General features: G+C 43.3%; 1 protein-coding gene and 1 long non-coding RNA gene across 5 annotated transcripts in view; one reads left to right on the top strand and one right to left on the bottom strand.

Moving 5' to 3' along the window:
• LOC147151930 (teneurin-3) overlaps window positions 1-27,819 on the bottom strand; it is a 291,176-nt gene that overhangs the window by 27,007 nt on the left and 236,350 nt on the right. For all 4 annotated transcript variants that reach the window (XM_086022097.1, XM_086022105.1, XM_086022112.1 and 1 more), the window contains 3 exons: window positions 17,592-17,841; window positions 11,323-11,343; window positions 4,850-5,082 (listed from right to left, as the gene is read on the bottom strand). In XM_086022097.1, the coding sequence (XP_085878223.1) occupies window positions 4,850-5,082; window positions 11,323-11,343; window positions 17,592-17,841 (504 nt within the window). The remainder of the gene's footprint in view (window positions 1-4,849; window positions 5,083-11,322; window positions 11,344-17,591; window positions 17,842-27,819) is intronic.
• On the top strand, window positions 1,905-27,092 carry LOC147151933 (uncharacterized). Its single transcript, XR_015084674.1, has 3 exons — window positions 1,905-2,054; window positions 16,792-16,946; window positions 26,564-27,092. It is a non-coding gene; the product is annotated as an uncharacterized LOC147151933 (long non-coding RNA).

Below are 27,819 nucleotides of genomic sequence, written 5' to 3'. Positions count from 1 at the left end.
ACGACGCGGCGGATTACATGAGTTGAGCTTGCATCCCCATTATTCAGGTCACTGGCAAAAAGGACCGACATCAATAATTCACTGGATGCTTTTCTGCTTTTAAATAATTTCTCAAGCAGAAGTGGCAAAAGCTGTAGTCATAGCGTTGCGTACATACTGTATGTGCGCTTGTCAGCCCGGCTAAAAAGCACTCCCGTCGGCAAGGAGATTCTGAGTGCATTTGGGAGATTTTGTCATGGGTGAAAGCCATGAAATGGACCAAAGTCTGCTTCAGGTGTTATTTATAAAGCCAGAGAATATGCATATTTTTGTCTTTGACTGAGTCATAACAAGCTACGACACTTCATCTAAATATACAACTCATTCTGGACCTTTAATCAATGGGTGGAAGCCATAAAATGTATCAAATCTGCTCAGATTATCACAGGATGGCTAAATCCTGCAAGCACACTGACCAATGTGTCTGAACGTGACTCAGGTGGACCAATGCAAAATGTAGTTTTTTTTTTGATTAGAAAAAAATTACACTTGGCGAGTCACATTGTATCGGGTTTTGAGGCTCCACATACAATATATATGATACTGTATTCTTTATTATTGAACCACACAAACACGATGCAATTGCGGTTATGTACTTTTACTACTTGGTAACAGTTGGCCACTCATGACAACTTCTTTCCAAATCCTGATGATGCAACCAGAGACAAATGTCATAGCTCATTACAAATCAGTCAAAACCAAAATTAAGAATACAACTCATTTGGGACATTTTTCTCAGCGGCGGAAATTCAGAAAATCTACTAAACCTGCTTGGGGTTTGGTGTTATCATGTGAAGGCTAAAACAAAAGAGTAAACAACTTCCATTGCTCAACTCACCACAACTTTAGTCAAATACTATGAAAATATAGGATTTGTTTGGAACATTGTTTTCCTTGGGTCTAAGTCAGAAAATGTACCTTAACTGCTTAGGTTTTTGTGTGTATCGCATGGAGGCTAAAAAAATAGCACACTTAAGTGTTGTAGCTCATATCATTATAACTCAGTCAAATATAAAAATAAATGCTTTGGTCAGGACATTTTTTTCAGTTGGGTGAACGCCATCAAAATAACCACCGGGTACATCTGCTCAGTTTATGGTGTTATTTATCACATGAAGGCTAAAAGGCAAGTGTTTTTTTTTTTTGTTTTGTTTTTTTTAATTGGGTGACAGCCATAAAATGTACCAAACCTATTTAGACTTTGGTGTTATTTATTGTATGCAGGTCAATACAAAAGCGTAGACACGTTTTTTAACTCAACTCATTACAACTTAGACCAAGACCAAACTGTGCAACTCATTCCGGACATGTTTTGTCAGTGGGTTGAAGGCATAAATGTTCTAAACCTGCTTAGGTTTTAGTATTATTCATTGTGTGAAGGCTAAGATGCAAGCAGGGACAAGAGTTGTAACTCAACTCATTGCAACTCGATCAAATATAGGAAATATGTTCAGGACATTTTTCCCAGTGGGTGAAAGCCATAAAATGTAGCAAATGTGCTAAGGTTTTGGTGTTATCATGTGAACGGATAAAAAGTAGTAATAGTAGATGATTTATAGTAGTAGTACAGGTCAAATGATATACAGGAAGTCCTCAATTTACTAACGTGTTCCGTTCCTACACTAGCGATGTTACTTGAATTTCCGCGTATGTCGGATTTCACCGTTAAAGTCGAAATTTACGCCAAAATACTTTGTATAAAAAAACGAAAATACATTAAAATAAAAAGCATAAGATGCTGTACTTAGCATTACTGCTGAGAGGTGGATGGAGAAAAGGGAGAGGAGGGTGAAAAAGGCAAAGATACTGCCGGCGCGCAAACAGACACGATCGAGACACTCTGCACATACTCAACTGCAAGGAACGCTGGTCTTTGTAGTACAGGAAGTGCTTGTATGCAGAAGTGCGTTGTTCGCAACCCACCGCAAATACACTAGCAGAGGTGACAAGCTCAGAGGCTCAGCACAAAAGCACACTTTTGGAGTGAGGAGGAAACCCGGTGCTTCATTCCTGTGGTGAGTGACATGAATATCAAGTGTTTGATTGACAGTTGAAAGTAACACGCGGAAATGACGTCCATTTGAGTCATGGCGCCGTGCGTCGCTGTACACAGTGGGTGATTCAAATGCCAGAGCAACTCTGTCCGCTCAATCATGTAAACGGGTTATTCAGAATGTTTCAGAAATCTGAATTTTAACCTTAACCCGAATATTGACTGCATATAAACGTAGTCACTATGGTGCTGTGGACAAAATGGCGGAGGAGGCACGGGCATCGTAAAGTCGAAACGTCGTATGTCGTGTATGTCGTAATTTGAGGACTTCCTGTACAGTAGTTGACCTCCAGACTAGCTTTGATAATACATCTTGGAACATATTGTGGTTGGCCATTGTTAGTGGGGTGAAAGTCATAAAATGGATGCCATATGCTTTGGGTTTGATGTTATATAAGCATTTAGCAATTTTTATTTGCATGGCATATGACAACTTCTCTGACCCACTGTGATGTATTGACAGTATTTCTTTACACAGCACCTCTGAGGGGATCACAATTTCTACAGCTTGAATTATGTCTTTAAAAAAAGCTTTTATAAGGTGAACGCGTTCGGCTGAACGAGTCCTTGGGAGAGTTCACTGCCTCGTTTGACCATGTGAGAGTTTCAGACTGATGAAGAGTGTCACATCTGAGCAGGGTTCATCAAAATGTCTCAAAGAAAGATGGAGGGAGATGGAAAACAGAGAAAAAAAACATCTGCTGTTTCTTCCACGGTCTCGGCTTCCACCCACTCCATCATTACAGACTTTCTTGACCGGGCCGAAAGGCTCACATATAGCGCAGTTGGGGTTGGGAGCCGATTGCGGCAACAGCAAAAACAGTCTTTAGGTTTAGGCTTTTCATCTTGGGAAATTTACAGAAAAGTGAACAATCACAGTGTAAATGGCACAAATGGATCATCTCAGACAACAGGTTATACCAGGTGAGAATTGTATGGAAAAGGTTTGTGCAATAACAACCTAAAAACATAATTTGAAAGACTTGAAAGACAAACAAAGCAGCATATCTTTTGCACTGTGATGTGCTGTAGGTGGTAATATTTTATTTCCTGGGCTTGCATGAAAACTAGAGTGTACAGTAGATAATTGCTTGTTTCCTACACTCCCCTGCCAAAGTACTGAAACAGTAAGACTAATAGCAATTTCTTTGACGTACATGATTTTAATTTGAATTTAATTTAATTAAAAATGGATATAATGATTTCTCAAACACTTTGACAGGTGACATAAAAAAGTACAGTACCTAATTAATAATAATAATAATAATAATAATAATAATAATAATAATAATAATAACAATAATAATAATAATAATGATACGACTACTAATAATTTAGAAAAAGAAAAAGAAAGCAAAAAGTCCTGAATTTTGAATGGGCCTGCTGACTGTTAAACGTCTTGTTGGAATGTTTTGTAGGTCTCGAGTCCATAAGCCTGATTAGCAATTAGCAACAAAACAACTACTTACTCAATGCGTGTTCGTTTTATCTTTCAAGAAGGTATTAAATGTAAATAAGGACTCACACAAGTCGATTGAATTTTCTTGTAAGTTTTCTTTTCCATCTCTGAAGTTCAGGAATCATACAATAATCAGACCTGGGCAGCTTTTCCATCCTTGCGAATGCTCTCACCCGAGACATGCAGCCCTTACATTTCTACTGTCTTCAAAATCCAAACATAATGTGGGCTGGTCTTCTCCCTGGCTGGCCCTGCCTATGGGGCTGATCTTCTCCAGTTGGCCCCATGTCAGATCGCTGACTCTGAGACTTAACTGATTATGCAATGTGAAATTCCCATTTTGTTTTTTGGTTAACCTGTTGGCTAATATATAACCATTCATATAGATTTAGATCCTTCAGTCTGAAACCTCTATTTGTGAAGGATTAATTGCAAGTTGGGCATACTTTATAGGACAATGTTAAACTGTGTTCTCACCAAAAAGGGATGTCTTTCTGTGGTCCAAATTTGAACAACTTTGCTAAAATGCAAACAGTTGTTATGCTAACATACAGAGCTGAGCATCATCTATCCGTGTATAACTTCTGGCGGTATTTCCGGCTGACCCATGTGGTACCAGTCTGTCCCTCGTCGGCAACAGCCAAACTGCGTCGAGAACATAATTTTCGCGTCACACGCAGGCGCCGCAGAAGCAGACACGCCGCCAAATAAAGAAATAAAATATCAAATAAAAACAACAGACACACACGCACAGCGTGGTAATCTGTGAAATAAAAACAAAATGGGGCACATGTCATTGCATCTGTGGGACCGAAAGGCATACAACACTGTTTTATTTTTTATCTTTGGCTGCGTATCAGGAGTGGGGCACCTGTGTGAGTCATGGTACCGGTTAAGTCTGTTATGAACGCCGTTTGGCTGACTCAGACCGACTGGGCGGGTCTGAAATATAGACGGGAACTCATAGATGGACTAAAGCATAGACGAATGCCCAATTCTGCTAACATATAGCAAGACAGCAACCTGAGTGTAGAAAGTGCTGAGGCAGAGTAATAAGAATTTTACATTGTGCCATGTCTGTGGTCAGATGCTGTATTTTTGAAAGGGAATAGCTCAAATGCTAAACTCTTTACGGTTGCTATGCCAACATATCGCAAGATGTCACGCTGAGTAAAGAAAGTGTGAGGGATCTTACTGTACTGGAAATGCTTGGTAGAAGCAGCCTGGAGCCTCTAGCTAATTAACGTGACACACATGCAGATGTCACTTGTAGTGTAAAAAGCACTGCGTTACGACACCTTTGGGTCCAGTGAGCGAGGCCTCCGGAGCTTTGCCGCCGTCGCCGCAGTGGTTCTCGTCGAAGGGCAAGCAGTGTTCTCCGGTGCCAGCTACCACCTCGGCGTTGGCCTGCAGGTCCTTTGTTCCGGAGAGGCTTTTTGGCCGGTAGATTCGCCGTGAGTTTGTGTCTGACACGTAGAGCTGGCCCGTGACCGGGTCGGTGGCCAGATAGTAGCGGTGTGCTGGGTTGTTGCTGCATTCATGAGAAGCAATTATTATTACTATCATTTTTGGAATGGATGTTTAAAAATCAGTGGTGCCTTGACTTACGAGTTTAATTTGATCCCTGATCAGGCTTGTAACGCTAAACTCAAATCATCCCCATTAAAATGAATGAAAATTCCATGAATCCGTTCCAACCCAAAAACCAGCTACAAAACATGTTGTAATATTTCATGTTTGAAAGAAAAATAGCACCCTACAGCATTGTGCTTTATAAAAAAATTAAATATAATGTAAAGAATTAAACAGTTTGTGCATCATGATTTCATGCTTTAATTCTTTGCGCTGCTCTTTCTGTTGTCCACTCCTTGGACACCTGGGGTTCAATAATGCATAAATACCCATATTACACATAGATTTGATGATAAACCACAGAGCTGGCTGCCACAACTATGCTTTAGTAATGTTAGTCATTTTTCCAGGAGTATAAATAATAATGGCCTGTGAATTTTGTTTGCTCTGTCTGCATGTGTTGCTACTTTGTGTTCGAATATACGTTGTTAAGATGTTTAGAACTATAGCGATCTGGATGATGAATGATGGTGTTTCCTACAGTGTAATATCAATAAGCTAACAGTCTGGGACTTTATGCCTCTGGCGGGGTCACCCATGACAAACAGGTCCTAGGTGACGGACCAGACCAAGCACGGCTCAAAAGACCTATATGATGATTGACATAAATGCACCCGGTTTTCTTTTGCCCGAACTCTGTCACTCTGGCCCCCCTCTGGAGCTAGCTATAGTCCAGCTCACCTTCACACACAGCCTTCGCTCTGTTATCAGTCCGCTTGAGAGGGGTTGGACACTCTCCTACCGTGGAGTTGACCATGGTGAGAGGCGCCCAGCAGGTGTGGGCATACCTGTTTCCCGACAGCTTGGTGCCTGTACATTGGGGTACACCCCAGTGGACAAGAGGGTAGCCTCGCTCTGCCTTAGGGTGGGGGGATGCGTCCTGACTGTTGTTTTCGCTGAAACACCAAACAGCAGTTCAGAGTACCCAACTCTTTTAGAGTCCTTGGAGGGTGTGCTGGAGAGCGTTCCACCTGGGGAATCCATCGTTCTGCTGGGGGACTACAATGCTCATGTGGGCAATGACAATGAGACCAGGGTGTGAAAGGAAGGAACAGCCGCCCCCGATCAGAACCCGAGTGGTGTTCTGTTACTGGACTTCTGTGCCTGTCACGGATTGTCCATAACGAACACCATGTTCAGACCTAAGGACTTGCACTTAGCACCAGGACACCCCATACCACATTTCGATGATTGACTTTGTAGTCATATCATCAGATTTGCGGCCGCATGCTCTGGACACTCGGGTGAAGAGAGGGGGGGAACTGTCAACTGATCACCACCTGGTGGTGTGTTGACACCCATGGTGGGGGAAGAAGCTGGTCCAACCCGGAAGACTGGGTTTGGGAATATCTGGCAGAATCCCCTGTCAGAAGGAGCTTCAACCCCCACCTCCTTCAGAACCTTGCCCACAACCCGAGGGAGGCGGGCAACACTGAATCAGAGTGAACCATGTTTTGTGCCTCCATTCTTGAGGCTTTGGCCGTAAGGTGGTCAGTGCCTGTGGTGGCGGCAATCCCCGAACCCGCTGGTGGACACCTTTGGTAAGGGATGCTGTCAAGCTGAAGAAAGAGTCCTATCTGGCCTTTTTGGCCTGTGGGACTCCAGAGGCAGCTGACAGATACCCTCTGGCCAAGAGGAATGCAGCTTCGGCTGTCGCTGGGGCAAAAACTCGGGCATGGGAGGAGTTTGGTGAGGCCATAGAAAAACACTTTCGGATGGCTTCAAAGAAATTGTGGACCGCCATCCGTCGTCTCAGGAGGGGGAAGCAGTTTACCATTAACACTGTGTATAGTGGAGATGGGGTGCTGCTGACGTTGTGAGTTGGTGGGGAGAATACATCAAAGAGCTCAATTCCACCGGCATGCCTCCCACTGAGGAAGCAGAGCCTGGAGATTCATGTAGGCTCTGCTATTTCTGGGGTTAAAGTAACTGTGGTGGTTAAAAAGCTCCTTGGTGGCAAAGCCCCGGGGGTGGATGAGATCCGCTTTGAGTTCCTAAAGGCTCTGGATGTTGTGGGGCTGTCATGTTTGACGCGCCTCAACAACATTGCATCGACATTGGGGACAGTGCCTCTGGATTAGCAGACCAGGGTGATCCCCCGTTTGAAGAAGGGGGAACAAAGGTTGTGTTCCAATTACAGAGGAATCACACTCTTCACCCTCCCTGTTAAGGTCTATTCAGGGGTGCTGGAGAGGAGGGTCCTTTGGGAGGTCAAATCTTGGATTCAGGAGGAGCAATGTGGTTTTCTTCCCGGCCGGGGAACAGTGGACCAGCTCGACACCCTCTGCAGGGTCCTCGAGGGTGCATGGGAGTTCAACCCAACCAGTCTACATGTATTTTGTGAATTTGGAGAAGGCATTCGACCGTGTCCCTCGGAGAGTTCTGTGGGGGGTGCTTTGGGAGTACGGGGTACCGAGTCCTCTAAACTGTTGGGTCCCTCTACCGCCGATGTCAGAGTTTGGTCCGCATTGCCGGCAGTAAGTGGGATTCGTTTCCAGTGAGGGTTGGACTCCGCCAAGGCTGCCCTTTGTCACCGATTCTGTTCATAACTTTTATGGACAGAATTTTTAGCCGCAGCCAAGGTGTTGAGGAGGTCCGGTTTGGTAATCAGTAATGCATCTGTGCTTTTTGCATATGATGTGGTACTGTTGGCCTCTTTAAGCCGTGATCTCCAACTGGAGTGGTTCGCAGTCGAGTGTGAAGTGTTTTGGATGTAAATCAGCACCTCAAAATCTGAGACCATGGTCTTCCGTCGGAAAAGGGTGGAGTGCCCTCTCCAGGTCAGGGATGAGATTCTGCCTCAAGTGGAGGAATTCATGTATCTTGGGGTCTTGTTCACGAGTGAGGGCAGGATGGAACGGGAGATCGACAGGCGTCTCATTGCAGCATTTGCTGCGATGTGGACTTTGTATGGATCTGTCGTGGAGAAGAAGGCGCGGACCCAAAAGGCGAAGCTCTCGATTTTACTGGTCGATCTATGTTCTTACCCTCATCTATGGTCACAAGCTGTGGGTGGCGACCGAAAGAACAAGATCCCGGATACAAGCGGCCGAAATGGGTTTCCTCCACAGGGTGTCTGGGTTCTCCCTTAGACACAGGGTGTGAAGCTCGGTCATCCTGGAGTGACTCAGAGTCGAGCTGCTGCTCCTCCATGTTAATGGACCTTCATGCAACTCAAAACAAAAACAATCCGCTGAGCAATAGCCTGTATCTCTCAAACGTTTTAATCGGGTCACTCGTAAGTGATGGCACCACTGTAACTCAAACCTCATCCGAGCCTTTAATTTAGCCATTCAAAACAACCCTTCAAACCAGAAGCATTGCTAATAGCTTGTGAATTTAACTGCTGCAATTTATCTAGTAATTCAACTAAATTACTGTATTTATCACTCTGTAAATGTCAACGTACGCTAAATTGGCAATTTTTAGTGGCAACTTCAAATAAGTGTTTGTGGTTAGGTTGGGTTTTGGGCTATTGGATAGGGTTAGGAGGTTAAAGACCCTGTAAAATTATTTCAGTGGTTTGTTTCTAAATACACTAAATGTGTTTGAAGATAAGTGCTGAAACGTGCAAAGACAGAGAACAATCTAGTTCTGAATTGCTGAGATATTGCGTTAAGCAGTTTTTCCCCATTTCAGTTTTCTGGAGTTTTTCACCGTGGCTAAAAACATGACCAAGTATGCACTTAGGATTTCTGATTCTGCCCTCTACCACTAAATATGGAGGGCTATCATTCCATCAGTGGCTATTTGGCGCAAATGTAACACAACCCTGCATTTTTCTACCACTACAGCGTCCAGAAGCTATGCCTACACCCCGGAAATACAGTATGCATCTTCCCTGAAGTGTTATGTGTTTTGTGTTATAAGGGCTACAGTGTCTTGCGCTAACCAGTAGTGGGCTTGGAAACTCGCAGCGGGGCTGTTGAGTTGGGCACTAATTTCCTCCATGTGTTGCGCATTGGTCCACATATCAGAGAAACTTCAGGGAATGTTAACTCATTATTACATTCGGTAACCTGTGAACTAATGAGCCTGTGAGCCATCAATCTAGTAAGGCCACTAGCTCGTGAGCGGAGCAGCGAAGGGGACGTCTAATATGACACCACTTCGCTCTGTTGTTGTTGTGGGTGGATCCACTTAAAAGAGACACTTCAGAAAAAGGTAACTGTTGAATGAACAGTAGTACACATACAGTCTGTGGCTCACTCTGTGACATTGCGTGAGTCACAGGCACATATTGGAGTGGTAGGTGAAGGTTGAACCACGAGTGTTTTCAGTGCATTCAGGGGACACGCCCACAGCATTTGAAATATGAGAGAACCTCTCAATTGTTCACTATTTTACGGTTAAGGGTTAGGGCGCAGCTTCAGGGTTCAGGTTGGGCTTGGTTAGGGTTAGAGTTGGGTGAGAGGGTTACACTTAGGAGTTCATGGGTTAGCGTTAGGTAGAGGCAAAGCAAGCTGAAAGAGATGTTGGGTGGGAATGATATTGAAATAAGTGCAATATAACGGAAAAAGTGTGGCTTTTGCAACATCAACAAGACATGTCATACATGTTTTAGGGTTTATGGGGTGGGGATCAAACATATCACCAACAAGAAAGCAAAGATACAGTAATGATGCCCTGAAAGCAATTTGAACACGTTGTGGTTGGAAAACACTGGTGTTCTTTAGTTGTTTGAGTGAAAGCCGCCAAATGCAAAGAATTTGCTAATAATGGTCGATTAAAGTGGAAGTCATACCAAACGTCTTTTTTTTGTCCAGAATATGTTCTATGCAGGCCCACAAGTTGAAATACGGCATTCTGATTAATATGGCGTTTGTAGAATATAAGTTAAGCAGCAAAATGCAGTCACTTTTAGCCATCTCAGGGGGAGGCCATTTTGTCACATCTGTCGACTGAAGATACCATCGAAGTTGCTCAGGGCTCAGATAACGACCAATCACGGCTCACCTGTTTTCTGAAGCTGAGCCATGATTGGTAGTTATCTGATCCGTGAGCCACTATGATGTCATCTTCAGTTGACAGAAGTGACAAAATGGTCGCCCCCTGAGCTAGCTAAAAATGAGTGGATTTCTCATATTCCGCAACCGAAATAGGAATCGGAATGCTGTGGTTAGACTTGGGCCTGCATAGAACATATTTTGGAAAAAAAATATATGTTTGAGTTGACTTTCACTTTAAGCATGAATTGAAATAGTAATAATAAAAAAAAAAAATTATCAGCCCCCCACCCCCAACCCAACCCCAAATTTCTGCCCCCTGACAAAATGCATTGAAATAAAGAAAACTTCACTTGGAAGAAATAAAAAATAAACCAAAAATAATGTTGTAAATACATCAATTGTCTTTAAAGTGGGATGATTATATCAAATGCCCACGCATTATGTATCTGAACTTTTAAGTTATAGTAACCTTCATTTTGTCGTACAGAACTGTCCCTAAAATAATGGACTTTTTGTGCATAAAGGGTTAATTAGGAAATTAATGTATACTTTTTAAAATTCATAAGACAGTAATAATAAATACACTAATGACATTTCATTTCATAATGTCAATTTTTTTTATCTATAATTCATAGTAAATATCTGGCGGAGGAAATAAATAGCATGTAAATGTATTTGTCTTGAATATTTATTTAATTGAGGATTCCATTATAATAATGATTTTCTTGATTTTATAATATTCAATTGTAGAATGGTTCACTAAGAAAACATAACTAGATGTGAGTGATTATCACAATGATACAAATTTAGAAAAAAATTCTAACTTAAATACTTATATTTTTATAGTTAATCTTTGTATAACTACTTCTACTAAACAACTTCCGAGTCTTTGTGCTACTATCTTCACTCAGGCGATGAATCATTTCCGGCTTGATTGTAACTTTTCGCGTTGGAACCTGCATTTTCAGAAGCATTTTCATCAGCCATTGCAAACAAGACACCACTTTTTTTTTTCTCTCTCTATCAGTGATAATTAGACGGTAATTGGCCCACTCTAATTATGCATATGGTAATCACTGGGGTGCCAAAGGAACAAAAAAAGGGAGAGCTTTATTTATGTGAGGATGATGATCATCATGATTGTGGTGTTGGTGGTAATGAGCATGCACAGAAGGATAACACACACCTACCTGTGTCTAAAGTCTTTATTTCTACAAAAAAAGAAAGGACAGAAGAAATAGAGAAAAAGGAGATCAGGGGGTTTTCCATTAAAAATACATTTTAAAACAGTTTCTGTTGTGACTGGATGTTCCTTGATATATCAGTTGCTATGCTGTTGCTATGGTTCCTTTATGCTTTGTCCTTTATTATGTCATATTGGCTTGATGTTTCACAGTTTATAAGCTCGTGTCATGGTTTTTGTTTTTGCCTCCTGCTCCTGCTGGAGCGGTGGGCGTCTCCTTGGCAGCACACCTGTGCTGCGTTTCAATCAGTGGACTATTTAAGGACTGCCAGGCATACTCCACTCTGTTGGATCTTTCACTTTGCTCATGACTCTGTTGCCAAGTGAATCTTCTAGACGTTCTATGGTTTCGTTTGTTTACTCCTGCCTCGTTTTTGCCTAGTCTCTTGTAAGTAATATTTTTGTTCCTTGGAATGGCTCTGGGTTTGTATTAGATGCGATTTGGGTTTTCTTGTTCTTTAGCAACAAGTAATTTCTGTTTATTTTCTACCTTGCCTTTTGCAAGGGCTTTATTTTTATCAAGTTTTACTGGTTGATGTCACCTGCGTCTTAATTTGTATTTTGTTGGACCTGCGTTGTTTTGTTTTTTGTTTTTTTGGGTAAATAAAACTGTTTGTCAACTTCATGGTCTGCGCTTATAGTATCCACCGCCTTCTGGAAACTTACCTGACAGCTCAAGTGACACATTGTCAGTATGTCCAAATTTCTTTGAGTGAGGATGCAAGCTTTCTCCGAGTCATAATTCCTCCAGTCCAGCTCTCTGTAGTTACTTTGTATTTTTGTTGGTAAAGACTTTTCAACTTCCATGTCACACCTGCAATTGTGTCCAAATCCCACTCCTCACGTGACAATGTACTGACCAGTCGTGGACCCAGCTGACTCAATCATCAAGCCAAAGATGTCACCACCTGTTCCTAACCATCTTTCCACCTCCAATCAAGGCGTGATTGTCTAACCGGCTGCTGCTTTGCCTTTTCACTGGGAACCTCTCGTCACTCCTCCACCAATGGGTCGCAATTCCTGGTCTGCCTGCTGACCACCCCCACACCCTTCGTTGTAAGCTGCCTTTTCTTCCACTCATCTTTGCCATCTACTTTTTCCAATTTTTCACGTACACCACCTGATATTTTGTTTTTAGACTCCGATTTTTCTGACAGTGAAAAGATGGCCACGATTTTGGTTGAACTAATTTTGGTTTTCCAGGTCCCTTCCCCAGTCATTATTAAAGACAGTCAGTTTTTGTCACATTTTTCTGATGATCCCTCAGTGTCCACCCCTGAACACTTCCCATAAGACCCTTTAATTGGGCGCCCGGTTGGCAATTTACATGCGACCCCCGCGGGGTGGCCAACGTAGGCACCCAAGTAGAGGTTCTGGTTCCTCCCGTAATCCCGCCTTTTCCAAGTTGCGTCATTCTGAACCTATACCCAAACTACTGCACTCCTTCCTCACATTCCAGCTTGCCTTCCTCCCTATCGGTACTCCTGGCCCCTCGTGTCTCTTGTGCTTCCCGACCTCTATGGTGGCAGGGTCTGGGCCCCGTGCCAGCACCTCGGGAGCTGCAGGACCCCATTCCGGCTCCTCGGCGGCAATCCCTGTGGCCGCCTTCGGATTCTGCTGCAGTGGCACAAGCTCTTTGGCCGCCCTCCAATTATGCTACGTTGGTGCAGGCTCTGCGACTGCCCTCGGTTTCTGTTGCGGTGGTGCAGGCTCTGCTGCCGCCCTCCAATTCTGCTATGTCGCCACAAGGCCTGTGGCCTCCTTCCAACTCTGCTACGGCGATACAAGCTCTGCTGAGGCCCTCCGATTCTGCTACAGCGGCACAAGGCCTGCGATTGCCCTCCGACCATACTCCGGTGGTGCAAGCTCTGCGGCCAGCCTCCGATTATGCTACGGCGGCGCAAGCTCAGCAGCTGCCCTCTGATTATGCTACGGCGGTGCAAGCTCTGCGGCCGCCCTCTGATTCTGCTACGGCGGCGCAAGTCCTGCGGCCGCCCTCATCTCCTGAATGGCCCAGTCAAGGCCTTCAGGACAACCACTGGATTGACCAAGACCTCCTGGACACGCCCACAAGACTGATCTCTACTAATGCCCACTTGAACATATCTAAAGGATTAACCTCTCCGTAGCTGATTTATGAGAATGTGGAAGTAAGCAGAGCTACATAGGCTGGAACCAGCGCATACTGCTTCTTTGCTGAACACTGTTAGGACTGGCGAGGCATTAAACACCAGTCAGGATATTTACAAAGACTGTAGTGGAAATGAGACGTGCACATTCAATTGAATGAGGAGTGCTGCAGATTTTCGGCTTACAACGCGCCATCCAATTTGGAAGGTAACAGCCAAAATGGCACGTTCCAATTCGGCCACACTCGGCTGTGCAGTCAGCCTCGCTGGAACTTTTCGTTCAATGAGGGCTTTTGTCACTCTCAAGCCGCTTCAGAAGGGGGCTGCAAGCAAAAAGCAGAGACACCACGCGCGACTGCTTGCGAGGCGACATGAAGACACAGGCTCATCTTCACCTCCACACGCTGGGCAGACAGTAAGGAGCTAATGTTGTTGTGCTAACGCCTTTTGTTTTAATGGCCTGAAGCTAGTTGTTGCTAAACTTCTGCTGTCCCAATCCTACCTTTAACCAGGGAGGGAAGCGGGGGGCTCCAATCTGCCTGCTGCTGCTGCTGCTGCAAGTCCTTGCATAAAGATGATTTACAGAATGCATTCATTTATATTTCGCTTCATTATGGGCAGTAAGTGTTAAGAGTTGTTAGCAGCACTTTCATAGCTTCTAGGAAGTTTAGTTTCTAGCTTAGTTACCAGTTGAAATGATGCCCCTCAGGGATAACCTGCTTAATGAATGCCTCAGGCAACAGAACCAGTAAGGAGAAGGAGCCAGATGGGCAGTCAGGGAAAGACAAGCCCCTGCATGGCATTTATAACTGTCAAATTGAAGAAGTGGCTGACATCTAGAAAATGTACCAGAGGCTGGAAAAAGGCTCAACTGAAAGAAAGTATAGGGGCGCTAATCATGGCAGCACAAGAACAGGCCCTTAGCACAAGATCAATAGAGGTTGGGGTCTACCACATCAGACAGTATGTGCAAATAAGCCTCAGAGACGGTGCAGCATATCACAGGAGGGCGTAAGATGCTAGCTGGCAGGGCATACATGGAATGGCATAACCAGGTAGCAGGAATAATGTACTAGAACATCTGTACCAAATATGGATTAGAGGTCCCAGAAACTAGATGGCAAACACATACAAAGGCGGTTGAGAACAACCAGGCCAAGATCTGTGGGACTTCCAGAACCAGACTGACAAACAGGTGATAGCCAACTAACCTACAAGTCAACAAATTATGAAAACCAACCATTGCACATTTTCATTAATATACCCGCCAAATTTGACAATTGACGACATTCCTGATTTTAAATAAAGATATGTTTGTAATAGGCCTATCTCTGCTGCATAAAGACTCGAGAGTTCTATTTTTTAGGCGTGTTTGATAGCGAAAGTCACAGCAAAGTCACTTGTTCTGTGTTAAATCTGAACTACTGCTGCAATTACTCCAACTCCAGCAACACAACACCTCATTCACTCCTCCCTAGCAGTTGTAAAACAGCTCCTTCGAGATTGAATCCAATAGGGAAACTTATAAAAAGCCGGGAAAGCACCCCGTTTCCTATTTATATGCACATTATTTCCTCGTAGGTACTTTGTGAAATGCTCTTCAGGTGACTCCATTGGGCCTTCTTTACAGTAACCACATAATTTTACATATAGCCATTTTATATATCTGAACGAGGATGACGGCTCACGAATGCAGTCATCATTCTGCAAATTTGAGAGGAGCCAACTGTTCCCGACGCAAGCTAAGCCAAGTTGGCACGAGGTCTGCTAGTTACCAATTAGGTGCCTGAGATAGGATGTCCTTCCTCATTACAAGGACGGAGAGGGAAAAGATTTGTGTCAGTGGGCTTTTCTTTTTGACACCAAACACAAACATACATTTTTTAAACAGTGTACTATAATGTTGTCTTTCATTAACATTGCATCGTCAAAGAAAGTAGGTAATTCTCAACGCTTTAGCTCAGTCAATCATTTATAAAAATAATTCCCACACCTGTGGACTGATGAATTGTACAGATTTGTGATAAAATATGAATCTTACCAATTTGTGTGCCAGCGGTATGTATCAACGTTTTTCTTTTTTTTTTTTTAAATTTACTTTATTGGCAATAAACTCAATATTGCTTATAAAAAACATCAATACTTGACAGGGGGCGTTGCATTTCATTTGTTTAAGTAAGCATTTAAGTATTTAAAGTTTTTCACATTTAAATTTTCATTCACTGGTGTTAATCCTTGTAGAAATAGGTGCATTTTATCTGCAGTTTAGCAGTCATGCATTACATTCTATAGTTTTGTTTCAGTCTCTTGCTGTTGGGAGTGCTTTCTTCCATTTTACAGGTTTATCCTTTCTTGCAATCATCAGACATATACACAGCATACTGTATATTTCTGGTGTCCATTAATTACATTTTGTGGTGGTAGTCCTAATATAAATACCACCGGATTTGTAGGCACATGGGAGGCAGGCAATGTTCAGGCAATGTTCAATATTTTTTCAATCGCCTCCTTTACATCATGACAAAATACCTTCAGTGTTGGACAGTCCCAGAAGACATGAGTGATCCCCAATAATTCCACAGTTCTTCTCGCAAAGTGGTGCTATAGAGTCTTGATAAACATTTTAGATTACCTAAAATGCCTTTTACTTTCCGGTCAAAAATTTCCGGTCAAATTTATTCCATAAAATATGTTTTCTAGCCGACTAGCAATTCGAGCACAAGTTCTCCCATATTCCTTCCTTCCATCCATCCATCCATCCATCCATCCATCGACGGACGCCGCTGACAACTGACGGGAAACTAAAAAAATCAAAAAGATGCACAAAGCACTGACGGATGTGGGTTTTCGTCCGTCAGTGCAATCATCACTAACCGGGTCAAGTCCCGACAGACCTTTCAGTCCGTCACAGACGCACGGCCGTTTTGCTGACGATTGACAGAAGCACGCCCAGCTTGTCTCGTGTGTTTGATCGCAGGGGGTTACTTTAGATAAGACTACATTGACTATATAGGTATGAGTGTGAGTGCTACTATTTTCATTGGGATCCCTGCGGGGACTGTGTTGGCTGGCTGTGATTGGCTAAATAGGCGGAACCAAGAGACATCACTTCACTTCGCTATACAACACAAATCTACAATGTTTGTTTGAGTCTAATATTTTATGCATGTACACTTATTTTCATATAAACCTTTATGGTTGTGGTTTTCTGTTATATGTTGGTGAAATTTATATTCAACACGCGGAGCACTGACTATGTATGGAAACGCTTTGTGCTTCCTGTACAGTAGGTGGCAATATGCACCAAAGAGCTGTAATCTACCCATGAACCAAGAAGAAGAATAAGAAGAAGCAAGACGTTTATAAGCAGAAGTTGGAGTGCACCACTTGGTTTGGAATTTATTTCTGCTTGGCCACAATGCAGAGCTGCATTCTGGTTAAGGTAAGCCATTTTAAACTTTAAATTAAACGTTTGGGCATTTTATGAGTTAAAACAGCTGCAGGCAGCCACCAGTTCAATAGCAAATAAATATATGTGAAACGTATCGACCAATCGGACCAACGGACTTCTGACAGACTATAATAATAATAGTAATAATAATAATAATAATAATAATAATAATACCTGACCGATGGACTAACCAACTGACGATTACAGGTTGGTTCGGCTTGGAAAAAATGACTGACTGACGAATGACGGACGGGTACCCAGGCCACTGACAAATAACGAATGACGGACCGACACATTTTAGAAAAATGCCCACCGCTTCAATCTACCTACCTACATATTCAGGTATATCTTATCTGTGTTCCTTGCCTGACTAATGATCTTGTTAAACGTTTTATATCAATTAATCTGTCTGTCTCCCTATGAGCCACCATCAATTTTACCTAACTCGTTAGCCTCACCTTAGCTAGCTCATTCGCCTTGCTTGCCTGTCTGCTTGTCTGTCTGTCCTGTATCTCTGCATGTTTGTGTGTTCATCTGTCGAGCAAGCTGAAATTGTAGTTTTCTCCTCAGCCTATTCAATGTATGGCTAACTCATTAGCCTGGCCATCTGTCTGTCTGAGGCATGGGGCTACTTACCTGAGCTCCATGATGCTGGTGACATTGCCTGATGGGTAAATGCGTCTGATGTAGTTGAAGTCGCCCACATAGAGGCTGCCGTCGATGCCCCACGACAAGGCCACAGGTGCCAACAGCTTGTTGCCTAGTGCCTGGCCGTTGCAGCTTGGGCACGAGATGCTCCGCCGGCGGCCATTGCCCATGATTGTGGAGATAACAGGCGGCTGCAGCGAGATGAACTGGTTCTCGCCGCTGCCTTTGTACAGAATGCCTGCAAAGAACAGATGAGAATGTGAGGTAAGTCATTCTTTATGATCCATGATCCACAAAGCCCACAACTCCATTGGTAGATTGAGATCAAGAAAGGTAAAAATAACTGATCCTCCACAGCAGTTTCACCAATCGAGGCCCGGGGGCCAAATGCGACCCGTGTACAAATTTCCCCCAGCTCACAGTCTCTGTCATAAAATTAATAATGTGTGGCCTGTCAGTACCGCTGACCACAGTAGAAAAAAAACAATTTTATTATTTCACCAGAAGATGGCAGCAGACCTGTGGCCGCATTCTGGTCTTTTCAGAAATGCGCTCCGAGCGATCTCTGCCTCACCGAACACACCTCTTGTATTAGGCGTCAGAGTAAAGCCCTCACTGCATGACCTTTGTGTGGGCCTTTGTAGCGCATTTCTAAAATAGAGACAAGTGAAGAAAAAGAACACTGACAAAGAAGGCTGTTGCTACCAGTGCAAATGGAAATTGGCATATTTTTTCACTGAAATACAAAACTGTCTGTCTAGTTAGCAAAGAGACTGTGGCTGTTTTCAAGAAATTAAATATCAATGGTCACTACCAGATGAAACATGCAAACTACGACAAGGTGATTGGTAATGAACGGCGTAAAAAATGAAAGCAACTGGAAGCTGTATGGTCGGCCCCCCGCACATTTTCACTTCACCAAAACTGGGACTCTTAGCCAGAAGTTTGACACCCCTGCATTACAGCAATGAAACAGGACGTCAACCATCTTGGTTTGAAGCAGCCACCTTCGGTGCATTCCAGGGCGCATACAGGCAATTTGGCAATTTACATGCAATTTAAATCCCAATCAGAAGTACTGCATGTATCGTAGACCTATGGACCACGCTAAATTCTTCTTTTTCTTTGCCTATGCGATCTAATATATTCCAGGCATTGTCAATTTGACAATCATCTTGAGTAATCTCAAAAAGATAATAAAAAATAAAAAAATAGCCCACAACACCAGTTTCAGCAATCGACACAAACTTGGCTGGGCGTGTACCATAACAGGACACAGGAAAAAGTATCCACAAACCATGCTTAAGATAGAAAAGAAAGTGGGCCATTTTGGCTTAAGTTTCATTTTGCTGATTCGCCATGAAATGGGAGGTGCAAGTTCGTTGCAAGCAGCTTTAATTATTATTATTTCACATTCTCAATTGTCATTTTTGTTTTGCTCGCAATGCACAATCCTTTCATCGCACAAATATTACGTGCTCTCTGACCAATGATAAAATGTACAAGTTTTGTCTGTTCATTGAAAAAACATCATCAACTTCTTTGGTTTTAGTGGATGAAAGTCATTTAATATTGTAATTTATTCCATTTTCCTCCTAATTGGACTTACATCCATAGAATGCATGAGAAAATCCAGACTACAGATGTCCAGTGGGCTACACTGTAGTGTGTCCCACCGTGTGTGTCTAGTTGTGGTTGTGGGTTTCCAAGTGATGCAAAACTGCACCACATTAATGGGAAGATGTTCTAAAATTCGCTACAGCTCGTCTCGTTACATTGTGGTAGTGTTCCTAATGAAGTGTAAGCCTACATTCCACATGCATGATCAGCACCTCATGTCTCAGAGATTGAAAAATGTGTCTTTTGTCGGCAGCAATTGTGGATAAAGAACATGTCAAGGCAAACATGAGATGGACTTTTCCTTGACTTTGTTCGTAAACTTTGATGCGCTCATGAAAAAAGCAGTGGTGGTGGTGGTGGTGGTGGGGAGGGGGGGGGGCGGGGGTATTGCCGCACCCAATCTGTCAAGCCATCCACAACAGGAAGTTTGTGAAGTGAGTCAAAGCGGCTGGCGAAACGAACACGCTTGCTCGGAGCGCCACTCCTGCCAGCGCCGGGCCGCTTTTATCCCACCATCCGTCTGCAAACGATGCATCACACTTGTGCATTGTAGCGCCTGTGATCAACAGATAGACGCCGTACGTGTGATATGATAATGAAGCCCCCCTAGCCGCCCTACTGCTACATGTCAGGATTTATCGTTAAAGTGGATGTCGCAGCTCGCGCACGTGAGGACGTGCTTGAGACTAAATATAAAGCTCAACATGAAGCATATGGCAACTGTTTTTCGGCTTCTGCGTTTTCACACTTAGTGCAATATCATACATCCACATAATCACTCGGGTTTTCTTTCCTACTCATCATCATAGTAGAGGAGCACATTCAAACTGGGAAATGTTGGCAACACTGGATTCATATTGGACATGTGGACTAATCAATGAATGAAGATTGACAGGACCAGTGACTGAGTGAAGGCTTTGACAGAAGCTAATTGTGTGGTGCTGTCTATTATGAATTACATGCAGACCAATAAGCAATCGATAACGCAGTCGACAAAACCATCCAATCAGTGGTGCTGTTTGTATTGATTGGCATGTAGACTTACCAATGGCTGAGTGACAAGTGTGGCAGTGAACTGATAATCAGTGATTCTGCTTGTAGTGACTGACACATAGACCGCCGAGTGACTGACGGAACCAACAAGTCGACTGATCAGTGACTTGGGTGAAGCACCACTGCAACACAATTTTCACTTGTGTTGGTGTGTGGCAGTTGGTGAGTTTACATTTCAGTCATTACATCACATTACAACGACGGTACAGGACAGTGGTGCCTTGAAATAAGAGTTTAATTCGTTCCGTGACAACGCGCTGTGACAATACAGAACACTCATATCTCAAATCATCATTCCATTGAAATAAGTAGAAATGCCGAATGTGATATATGGTTAAGATATGTTTGTAGACAATGACAAAATCGACGGCTTTGTAACAGAATAGAGGATGATAATTTACCACTCGATTTTTTTCATTAAAAATAGTGCTTCTCTTGCACTGACACTTCATTTTTACATTTTTGATTGAAACGGTAAATACTAATAAACGCAAGCTCTAAAATTATGTTGGAATTATGTTTATATCTGCAACAGGGATTGAGGTGTTGAATTTCCGTGAAAACCTCAGGTTTTAGAGGGTGATTCTAAAGTGGTCCTTAGCTTTTTGAGAGATGTTTCGCCATGTGCTTTAGGCCTTAATTAGTTAAAGCAGATGTGCCAAACTCAAGGCCCGTAGGCCAAATGTTGGTTCATCATGTCATTTAATGATGCCCGCGAGACCTTAAAAGCCCTGATTGGCCTAAAAGAATTAAGTCTAAAGCATGCATTAACCATAAACTACATTTCCCACAATTCATAGCGATTATGTTACACACTAAGTGACAGCATCCCTGCACTAGATTGTAGTGTAGTATCCATTCTATTTTCAGTGGAATTGAGAAATACAAGTTAATGACGCAAGTTTAAGTTAATGACAGACACCAGCAATTTGCTGTGTTTGATGATATTTTTATGTATTCACTTGGATAGTTTGATCATTTATTGATGGAGTAATATGGGTTTCTTAGCTTGACAAGAACAGCGCAACAAGCATTTTTTTTTTTAATCCATGCAAATGCATACAGTATGTAATACTTCTAATTTGAATAATGCATTCAGAGTTTGTCAACATTCAGGAGTAGTTACACTTATTTTATATTGCTTTTGTTTACATTTATACTGTTTAGAGTTGCATCTGGCCCTTTGAGGGCAACAATTATGCTGATGTGGCCCTCAGTGAAAATGAGTTAGACATCTCTGACTCTCTCTGAGTAACAAGCACGATCACAGATTGTACTCATTTGCCCATCCATGGCGTTTTACATTGTATCTTAGCGTTAAGCTAGCAGATGGCAAAGTTGAGTGGTTGTTTTACATACTATATGTAACTGTAACTGATTGTAAAATTCAATTGGGAGTAGCATTAAACAGCTTGAAGCCTCTTTTTTTTAAGAATTATTCTCTGCCTGCTGAACAGCTGCTTACTGTAAATTGAGTTGAGCTCAGTGTCACCATACAGCGTTCCTACCTTAAATTTTTGTTCGCGAGTCAACGCAAGAAAAAAAAAATCGGCTGGACGATGGCTTGAACCTCAGAAAACTGTTAAAAAACAAAGAACTATCATAAAGAATTTGAATGGAGAGAGGTAAAGAGAAACACAAGTCACAGTGCAGTTGAAAATACATGCAGACTGAAATCCTAGGAAAAGAGGATGTGTGGTCAGTTGGCAGAGAGCTCAGAGTTCAGCTGTGAATTGTTTTGGCCCACTGCTGCCTGTTTGTTTGTTTGAAGCAGCACGTGTGAATCTATACTGCGTCTTTGCCCTCAGTCATATTAATATTTATCCACGTTGTCGCCTGACTTCTCTCAATCCTCCACTGAATTATTCAGTCCTGCTTTTCTACTTTTTGACATTTGAGATTTATGACCCACGTGGGTTTTTTTCCTTTTCTTTGTGTGAGAGAGAGGCAGCAGGGTTACGGTTCGATATCCCTCCCATCTTAACTGGCACGAAGATGAATCCAAATATCAGTGATTGCCTCCACGGCCGCCTCCGTATCGATCCCTTAACGTTGTAAACTTTGACTAATGTCTTCACCCCCTGACATGCTCTGCAGATGCATTTTCTATTCCTCCCCACTGTGAGTCATTCTTCATTTCTGTGCCACTTCAAACATCTGCAGATATAGTCCCCCTCCCCTCACCCTCCTTTTCTTCCTCCTCTTCCTCTTCCTCATATCATCTCTGTCATACTTGATAAGGCAAATTGCTGGTGTCTGTTCTTTAGTCATGTCCTCCACTTCATTTCTAGTGGACACACTCGTTTTGCCATCTGCAGCTTGTCCTCATCTGGGATAACTGACGATGTTGTCAGTGGTGATGCCTGTAAAAATTGGCATGGAGCCAAGCCTATGCCTGAATGAAGACTATGACAGAACTGGCTAATCGGTGGGCGGCACGGTGGGCGACTGGTTAGCACGTCCGCCTCACAGTTCAGAGGTCGTGGGTTCGATCCCGGCCCCGGCCTTCCTGTGTGGAGTTTGCATGTTCTCCCCGTGCCGGTGTGGGTTATCTCCGGGTACTCCGGTTTCCTTCCACATTCCAAAAACATGCATGGTAGGTTGATTGAACACTCTAAATTGCCCCGAGGTGTGATTGTGAGTGCGGATGTTTGTCTCTGTGTGCCCTGCGATTGACTGGCAACCAATTCAGGGTGTCCCCCGCCTATTGCCCAAAGACAGCTGTGATAGGCTCCAGCTCGCCCCGCGACTCTTGTGAGGATAAGCGGTATCGATAATGGATGGATGGATGGCTAATCAGTGGTTCTGTCCGCAATGACGAAAATCAACAATGAGTAGGTAATACCTATCTTAGGTTTTGAAAATAGGCTAATATTTAGGGACCAAGATTATGACAGTGCTAACCATTCAGTGGTGCTCCGGGATATGATTGACATGTCCCATGACTGAGTGGCTATTGCAACTAAATCCGTCTAGAGGGCAATTATTAAAACACCACCACAAATTAATTGGCTTGGTCAGTCTTCACTCAGTCAATGGTCAGTCTAGGTCATAAGGTCAGGGGTGCCAAAGTCTGGTCCTCAAGAGCCCCTATCCAGCCTGTTTTAGATGTCTCCCTCCTCCAACACACCCGGTTCAAATTATGAGCTCATCAGCAAGCTTTGAAGAAGCCCGATAAAGGTCCTGATCATTTGAATCAGGATTGTTGGGGGAGGGAGGAATCTAAAACAGTCTGGATAGGGGCTCTCGAGGATTGGACTTGGGCACCCCTAGTCTAGGTGGTATCTGTCACAATCCTAACTCAGTCATTTGTCAGTTTACAATCATTACACTCACACTACCACCGCTTAGTTTTTTTTTTTTTTAATTTTTCTGACAGAACTGGCCAATGAGTGGTGATGCCTGGTAAGACTGACATGTAATACTGATAGACTGCGACGTAACCAATAAATCAGCGGTGCAGCGTGGAGCATGTAGACTAACCAATGACTGAGAGAGCCAATCAAGACTGACCAATAACGGAGTGAAGTTTGTGACAACCAAACGAGATTGTCGTGGAACCAACCAATCAGTGGTACTGCCTGCAATGATCGAAATGAACTGTGGGCGAGCAGTGACTGAGTTCATGTAAATTGAACAGGAAGTCTGCCGTTTTGGTTTGAAGAACCTCCACTTCATTACTTGCCTCACAATCTGCAGCTTGTCTCCATCTGGCTAACGTCACCAGCTGGTGCTAGGCTGGCCTGTTAGGAGGACAATTAAGACCCCCGGCCCCACTACTCCTTCCCCAGCCTTCCACCGCCATCCCTCTGGTGGTGTCACCAAGGTGACATTGCCAAGGGCGCTCTAGTTAGTCCATCAGGTACGTCGGCTCACCCCCCGCCACTTTTGTACCATTAATCATTTGGGAGGCTGTGATGTCAGAATGAAAGCTTCTTTTTTTGCAAATACGACATGACTCGAATTAGCCGGTATCAAAGGCGTGGATTCCAGCTGTAATGACTCCACTGGAATCAAAGAGAGCGTTGAACAAATATTCCGACGGGGTTATGCTCCTAAATCTTGATTTACATCAAGATACGTCATTTTTTAAGGTTTCTATCGTCACAAGTTGAAACCTGACCAATTTAATCTGGCCCTCGGTGTGAAAGATAATCCTCAATGCTGTAGAAGAATGACATGACCCATAACAGAGTGAAACGCAATCAGTGACGCTGGCTGTGATGACTGACATGACACCGGCCAATGATGTATGAACAATTAGCACTGTATTTTGTATCTTGTTCAACTTCGAGCAATAGGCCAACATTTAGGGCTCTATTTTGGTAAGCAGGTGCACGTGCGTTTGGGCAAAACTGGCCCAAGTTGATTTTCTTGCGGGGGTAAGTCTAGTTTACTGTGTTTGGGAATTTGGCAGACTGCGCTGTGGCATGTTGGGCGTTCCAGCAGATGGAAGGCACTTTCTTTTACATGCTCCCGGCGCACCTGACAATTTGGTGATACAAAGTAGACAAGACCCTAGATCAGCTAAAAGCAGGTCTAAGTTGTGGCGCAGTCTTTATAATGCGATTTGTTTGGATTTCATCGAAGCGCATGCAGACATTCTGCGCTCCGCTGACATGTGTGGTGGATGTCATCATATATCATTTATAAATATGACAACAGCATGCATAGAACCATCTGAATCCTTGTAGAATTAAATCTCCCAAGTGCCTGGTTGACAGCGGTGACCTGTGATCGCCCTGGTCAACTTGACATCACCCACAAGTGGAGGGTTGCTTGCAATTCCTTATAAACATACTTTGGGCGCTTGGATCTTCTGCATTGGACTCCAATGAGTCCTTTTTTTTTGCTTCCGCAATGTCAAAGACAGTGTTGACTGCGCCGAATTGAAAGGGAATGAGGGGAGCCTCTTCCATTGGCTGGGAACATGTGGGCTGTGTTCACACCCACACCGGCTCAAATGCACATGCACACAGTTCAACTGCACTTTGCGCTAGACTTGCACCGGGCACAGAAATACGGCCGTTCGTGTGAAGGATGTCATCAAGCCAATCAAGCCATGCTGCAGTGAGTAATAACTGACCAGTGACTGAGTGGCAGAACAGGACAATCGTGTTGCTGTGTGCAATGATTGATGTGTAAACCGCGTGACTGAGTAAAGATAGTGACAAGGACAGCGACAAAACCCGACAAAAAGTAGTCAGCGGTGCTGCCTGTTATCGTCGACATGGAGGTGGCCAAGCACTGAAGTAATATTGATTTTGTGACACACTTCTGCTGACTATAATGAAAAACATGCCATATGTAATATGGCTGTTGAATATTGCGATATTGTTATTGTTGCAATATTTAACGTACTGTACTAAAATAAATGAAATTTTTGCTATAGGATTAAATAAAAATAAAAATAAATAAGTAGGCTCATTCTTAGCTAATTAATTGTAATAACTTAACTATTACGTTATTTAGTGTTAGCACTAATGCCCCTAGATACTGTTCACCTATTGGATGGCGATGCACATTTAAGGATGCGTGTTATTGGTCAAAGTCAGACAACAAAAGCATACATTTCCATATCGTTAAAATAATGGGCCAAGTCAATTTTCCATTTATTTCAGAAAACATGAAAAAAGGGAACCACATTCTGATTATCTTATATATATTAAGAATTTCATTTCAGGCATAGAATTGAATGATCTGTTTAACTAAGGATGCGGCTGATTTTAGCAGAGGTGGCCAGAATCCTCAGGAGATGTTAAAGGCAAAAAATACATTTTGTCCAAAAATGACTTGGCTCATTATTTTAAGAGGCTGCGATATGAAACCTATTGCACATTTTTGCGATATGTATATTGCACAGGCCGTTACCACAAAGACACTATTTGTTGATATACTGTGCAGCCCTACTTACCATCAATATTTTCATGTACTATATTAAAATGCATGTAAAACACTATGCTATCATTGCCAACAAACGTCACGACACACCAGTCACACTGTTTGAAGCATACAGGCCAGCTCCTGATTGGTTAATGAATTGATTTTGTGCTGTTATTTGACATGCATAAGGCAAGTGGGAGAGTTTAATTTTTAGCGACAAGTCCTGCCTTTTCCTCATCACGCCAAGAAAAACAAGGCCTCCATCCAAACAGAGCCCCCCCCCCACCACACACACAAGCACACAAACACAAACACTTTTGCATCCTACTTGCGAGGAAGTTTACTTCATCCAAACTCGGGTGTGCAGAATTTATAAATATATGCTTAAAGACGTTTCCATGCAGGCAGCTGTGGGCCTCCCTGTCATCAGCCCGGGAGCTAGTCGTGTGCACGTGTAGGAGCCAAGCTCCCCTCCCAGCTCCAGCCCAAGATGTCACAAGTTTGATGGCCGCCGCCGAGCCGCCACCACCGACATCAAGCGTAATGCGTCGTGACCGAGCGTCCTTGAGGGAGACGACGCAAAGCAACTTTCATCTGCTCGCTAACAATGACAGCGAAAAGCCAAGCGGGGCTGCGGTACAGTCGAGGTTTTTTGGGGGCTGATATAACATCGCGGTCATTACACTCGGGTGGGACTGGTGTGTATCGTAAACGATGACAGATGTGTAAATAAAGAGAACAGCGGCAGCTTGCCAAAGTGACCTCAGACTTATTTTATGCCATTTTTCCCGCGCTGAACCTTAGCCAGACTGCTGCAGCTCTGCACCTGAGCAACACACGCATTTTCCATATTTATCTTATAAATAAGCCATCAGTTAGAGACACGATTGTGACAGAAACATCCAATCAGTGTTTCAGAGACTGACTGATGACTGCTGGTCACAATTATGACAGAACCAACTAATCAGCGGTGCTCCTTGCAATGATTGACATGTAGACACAAACACAGACAACGTGGGGACTGAGACAAAACAAACCAATGTGTGTAATGATTAGGGGTGTAACGGTATACGTGGGTGTATTAATACTTTTCGGTACGGCATGTTCGGTTGGGTCCATTTGCGTACCGTTTCTGATCAGTTTTTATTATTAGCGCGGGCTTACGTGCGAGTAGGCAAGTTTTCACATGGACGCTATTGACTGTTGCACACGGGACAGGTGGGCCGCGGTACTAAAGAGGAGCCAGGATGCCAGAAGCTGTGATAAATCATAAATGCAAGGATAAATGGCATTATTATGGCATACGCAAACAAGCCAGAGCCCGAAGGTCCCCCTGTTTGGGAACATTTTGGTTTTCCTGTTAAAATCTCCAATGGGGAGAGATACGTGGTTAAGTCCCAAAGTTGTGTGCCGACATTACTACATGGAGATCGGCGGCTACTGTATGTTGCAGGTAGCACGTCCAACATAATAACGCACTTAAAATGGCATCATCCGATTGTAAATGTTTCTTCCACAAGGAAGAAAGCCGTCTTTTTAGCTAAAGACTTCAAACTTAAATGGCGAGCTTTATCATATGCTGTTGAACATTCAAAGATTTCAAAGCCTACAAAGTGTAAATAATTTCATAAAGACTTTAAAGTGACTGTATTTCATTCTA

The sequence above is a fragment of the Filicampus tigris genome, chromosome 2, assembly GCF_054856515.1.
Source record: "Filicampus tigris isolate MCC_2025a chromosome 2, RoL_Ftig_1.0, whole genome shotgun sequence".
Classification (NCBI taxonomy): Eukaryota; Metazoa; Chordata; class Actinopteri; order Syngnathiformes; family Syngnathidae; genus Filicampus; species Filicampus tigris.
Note: the sequence above shows the minus strand (reverse complement) of the source record. Positions and strands in the feature narration are given on the sequence as shown.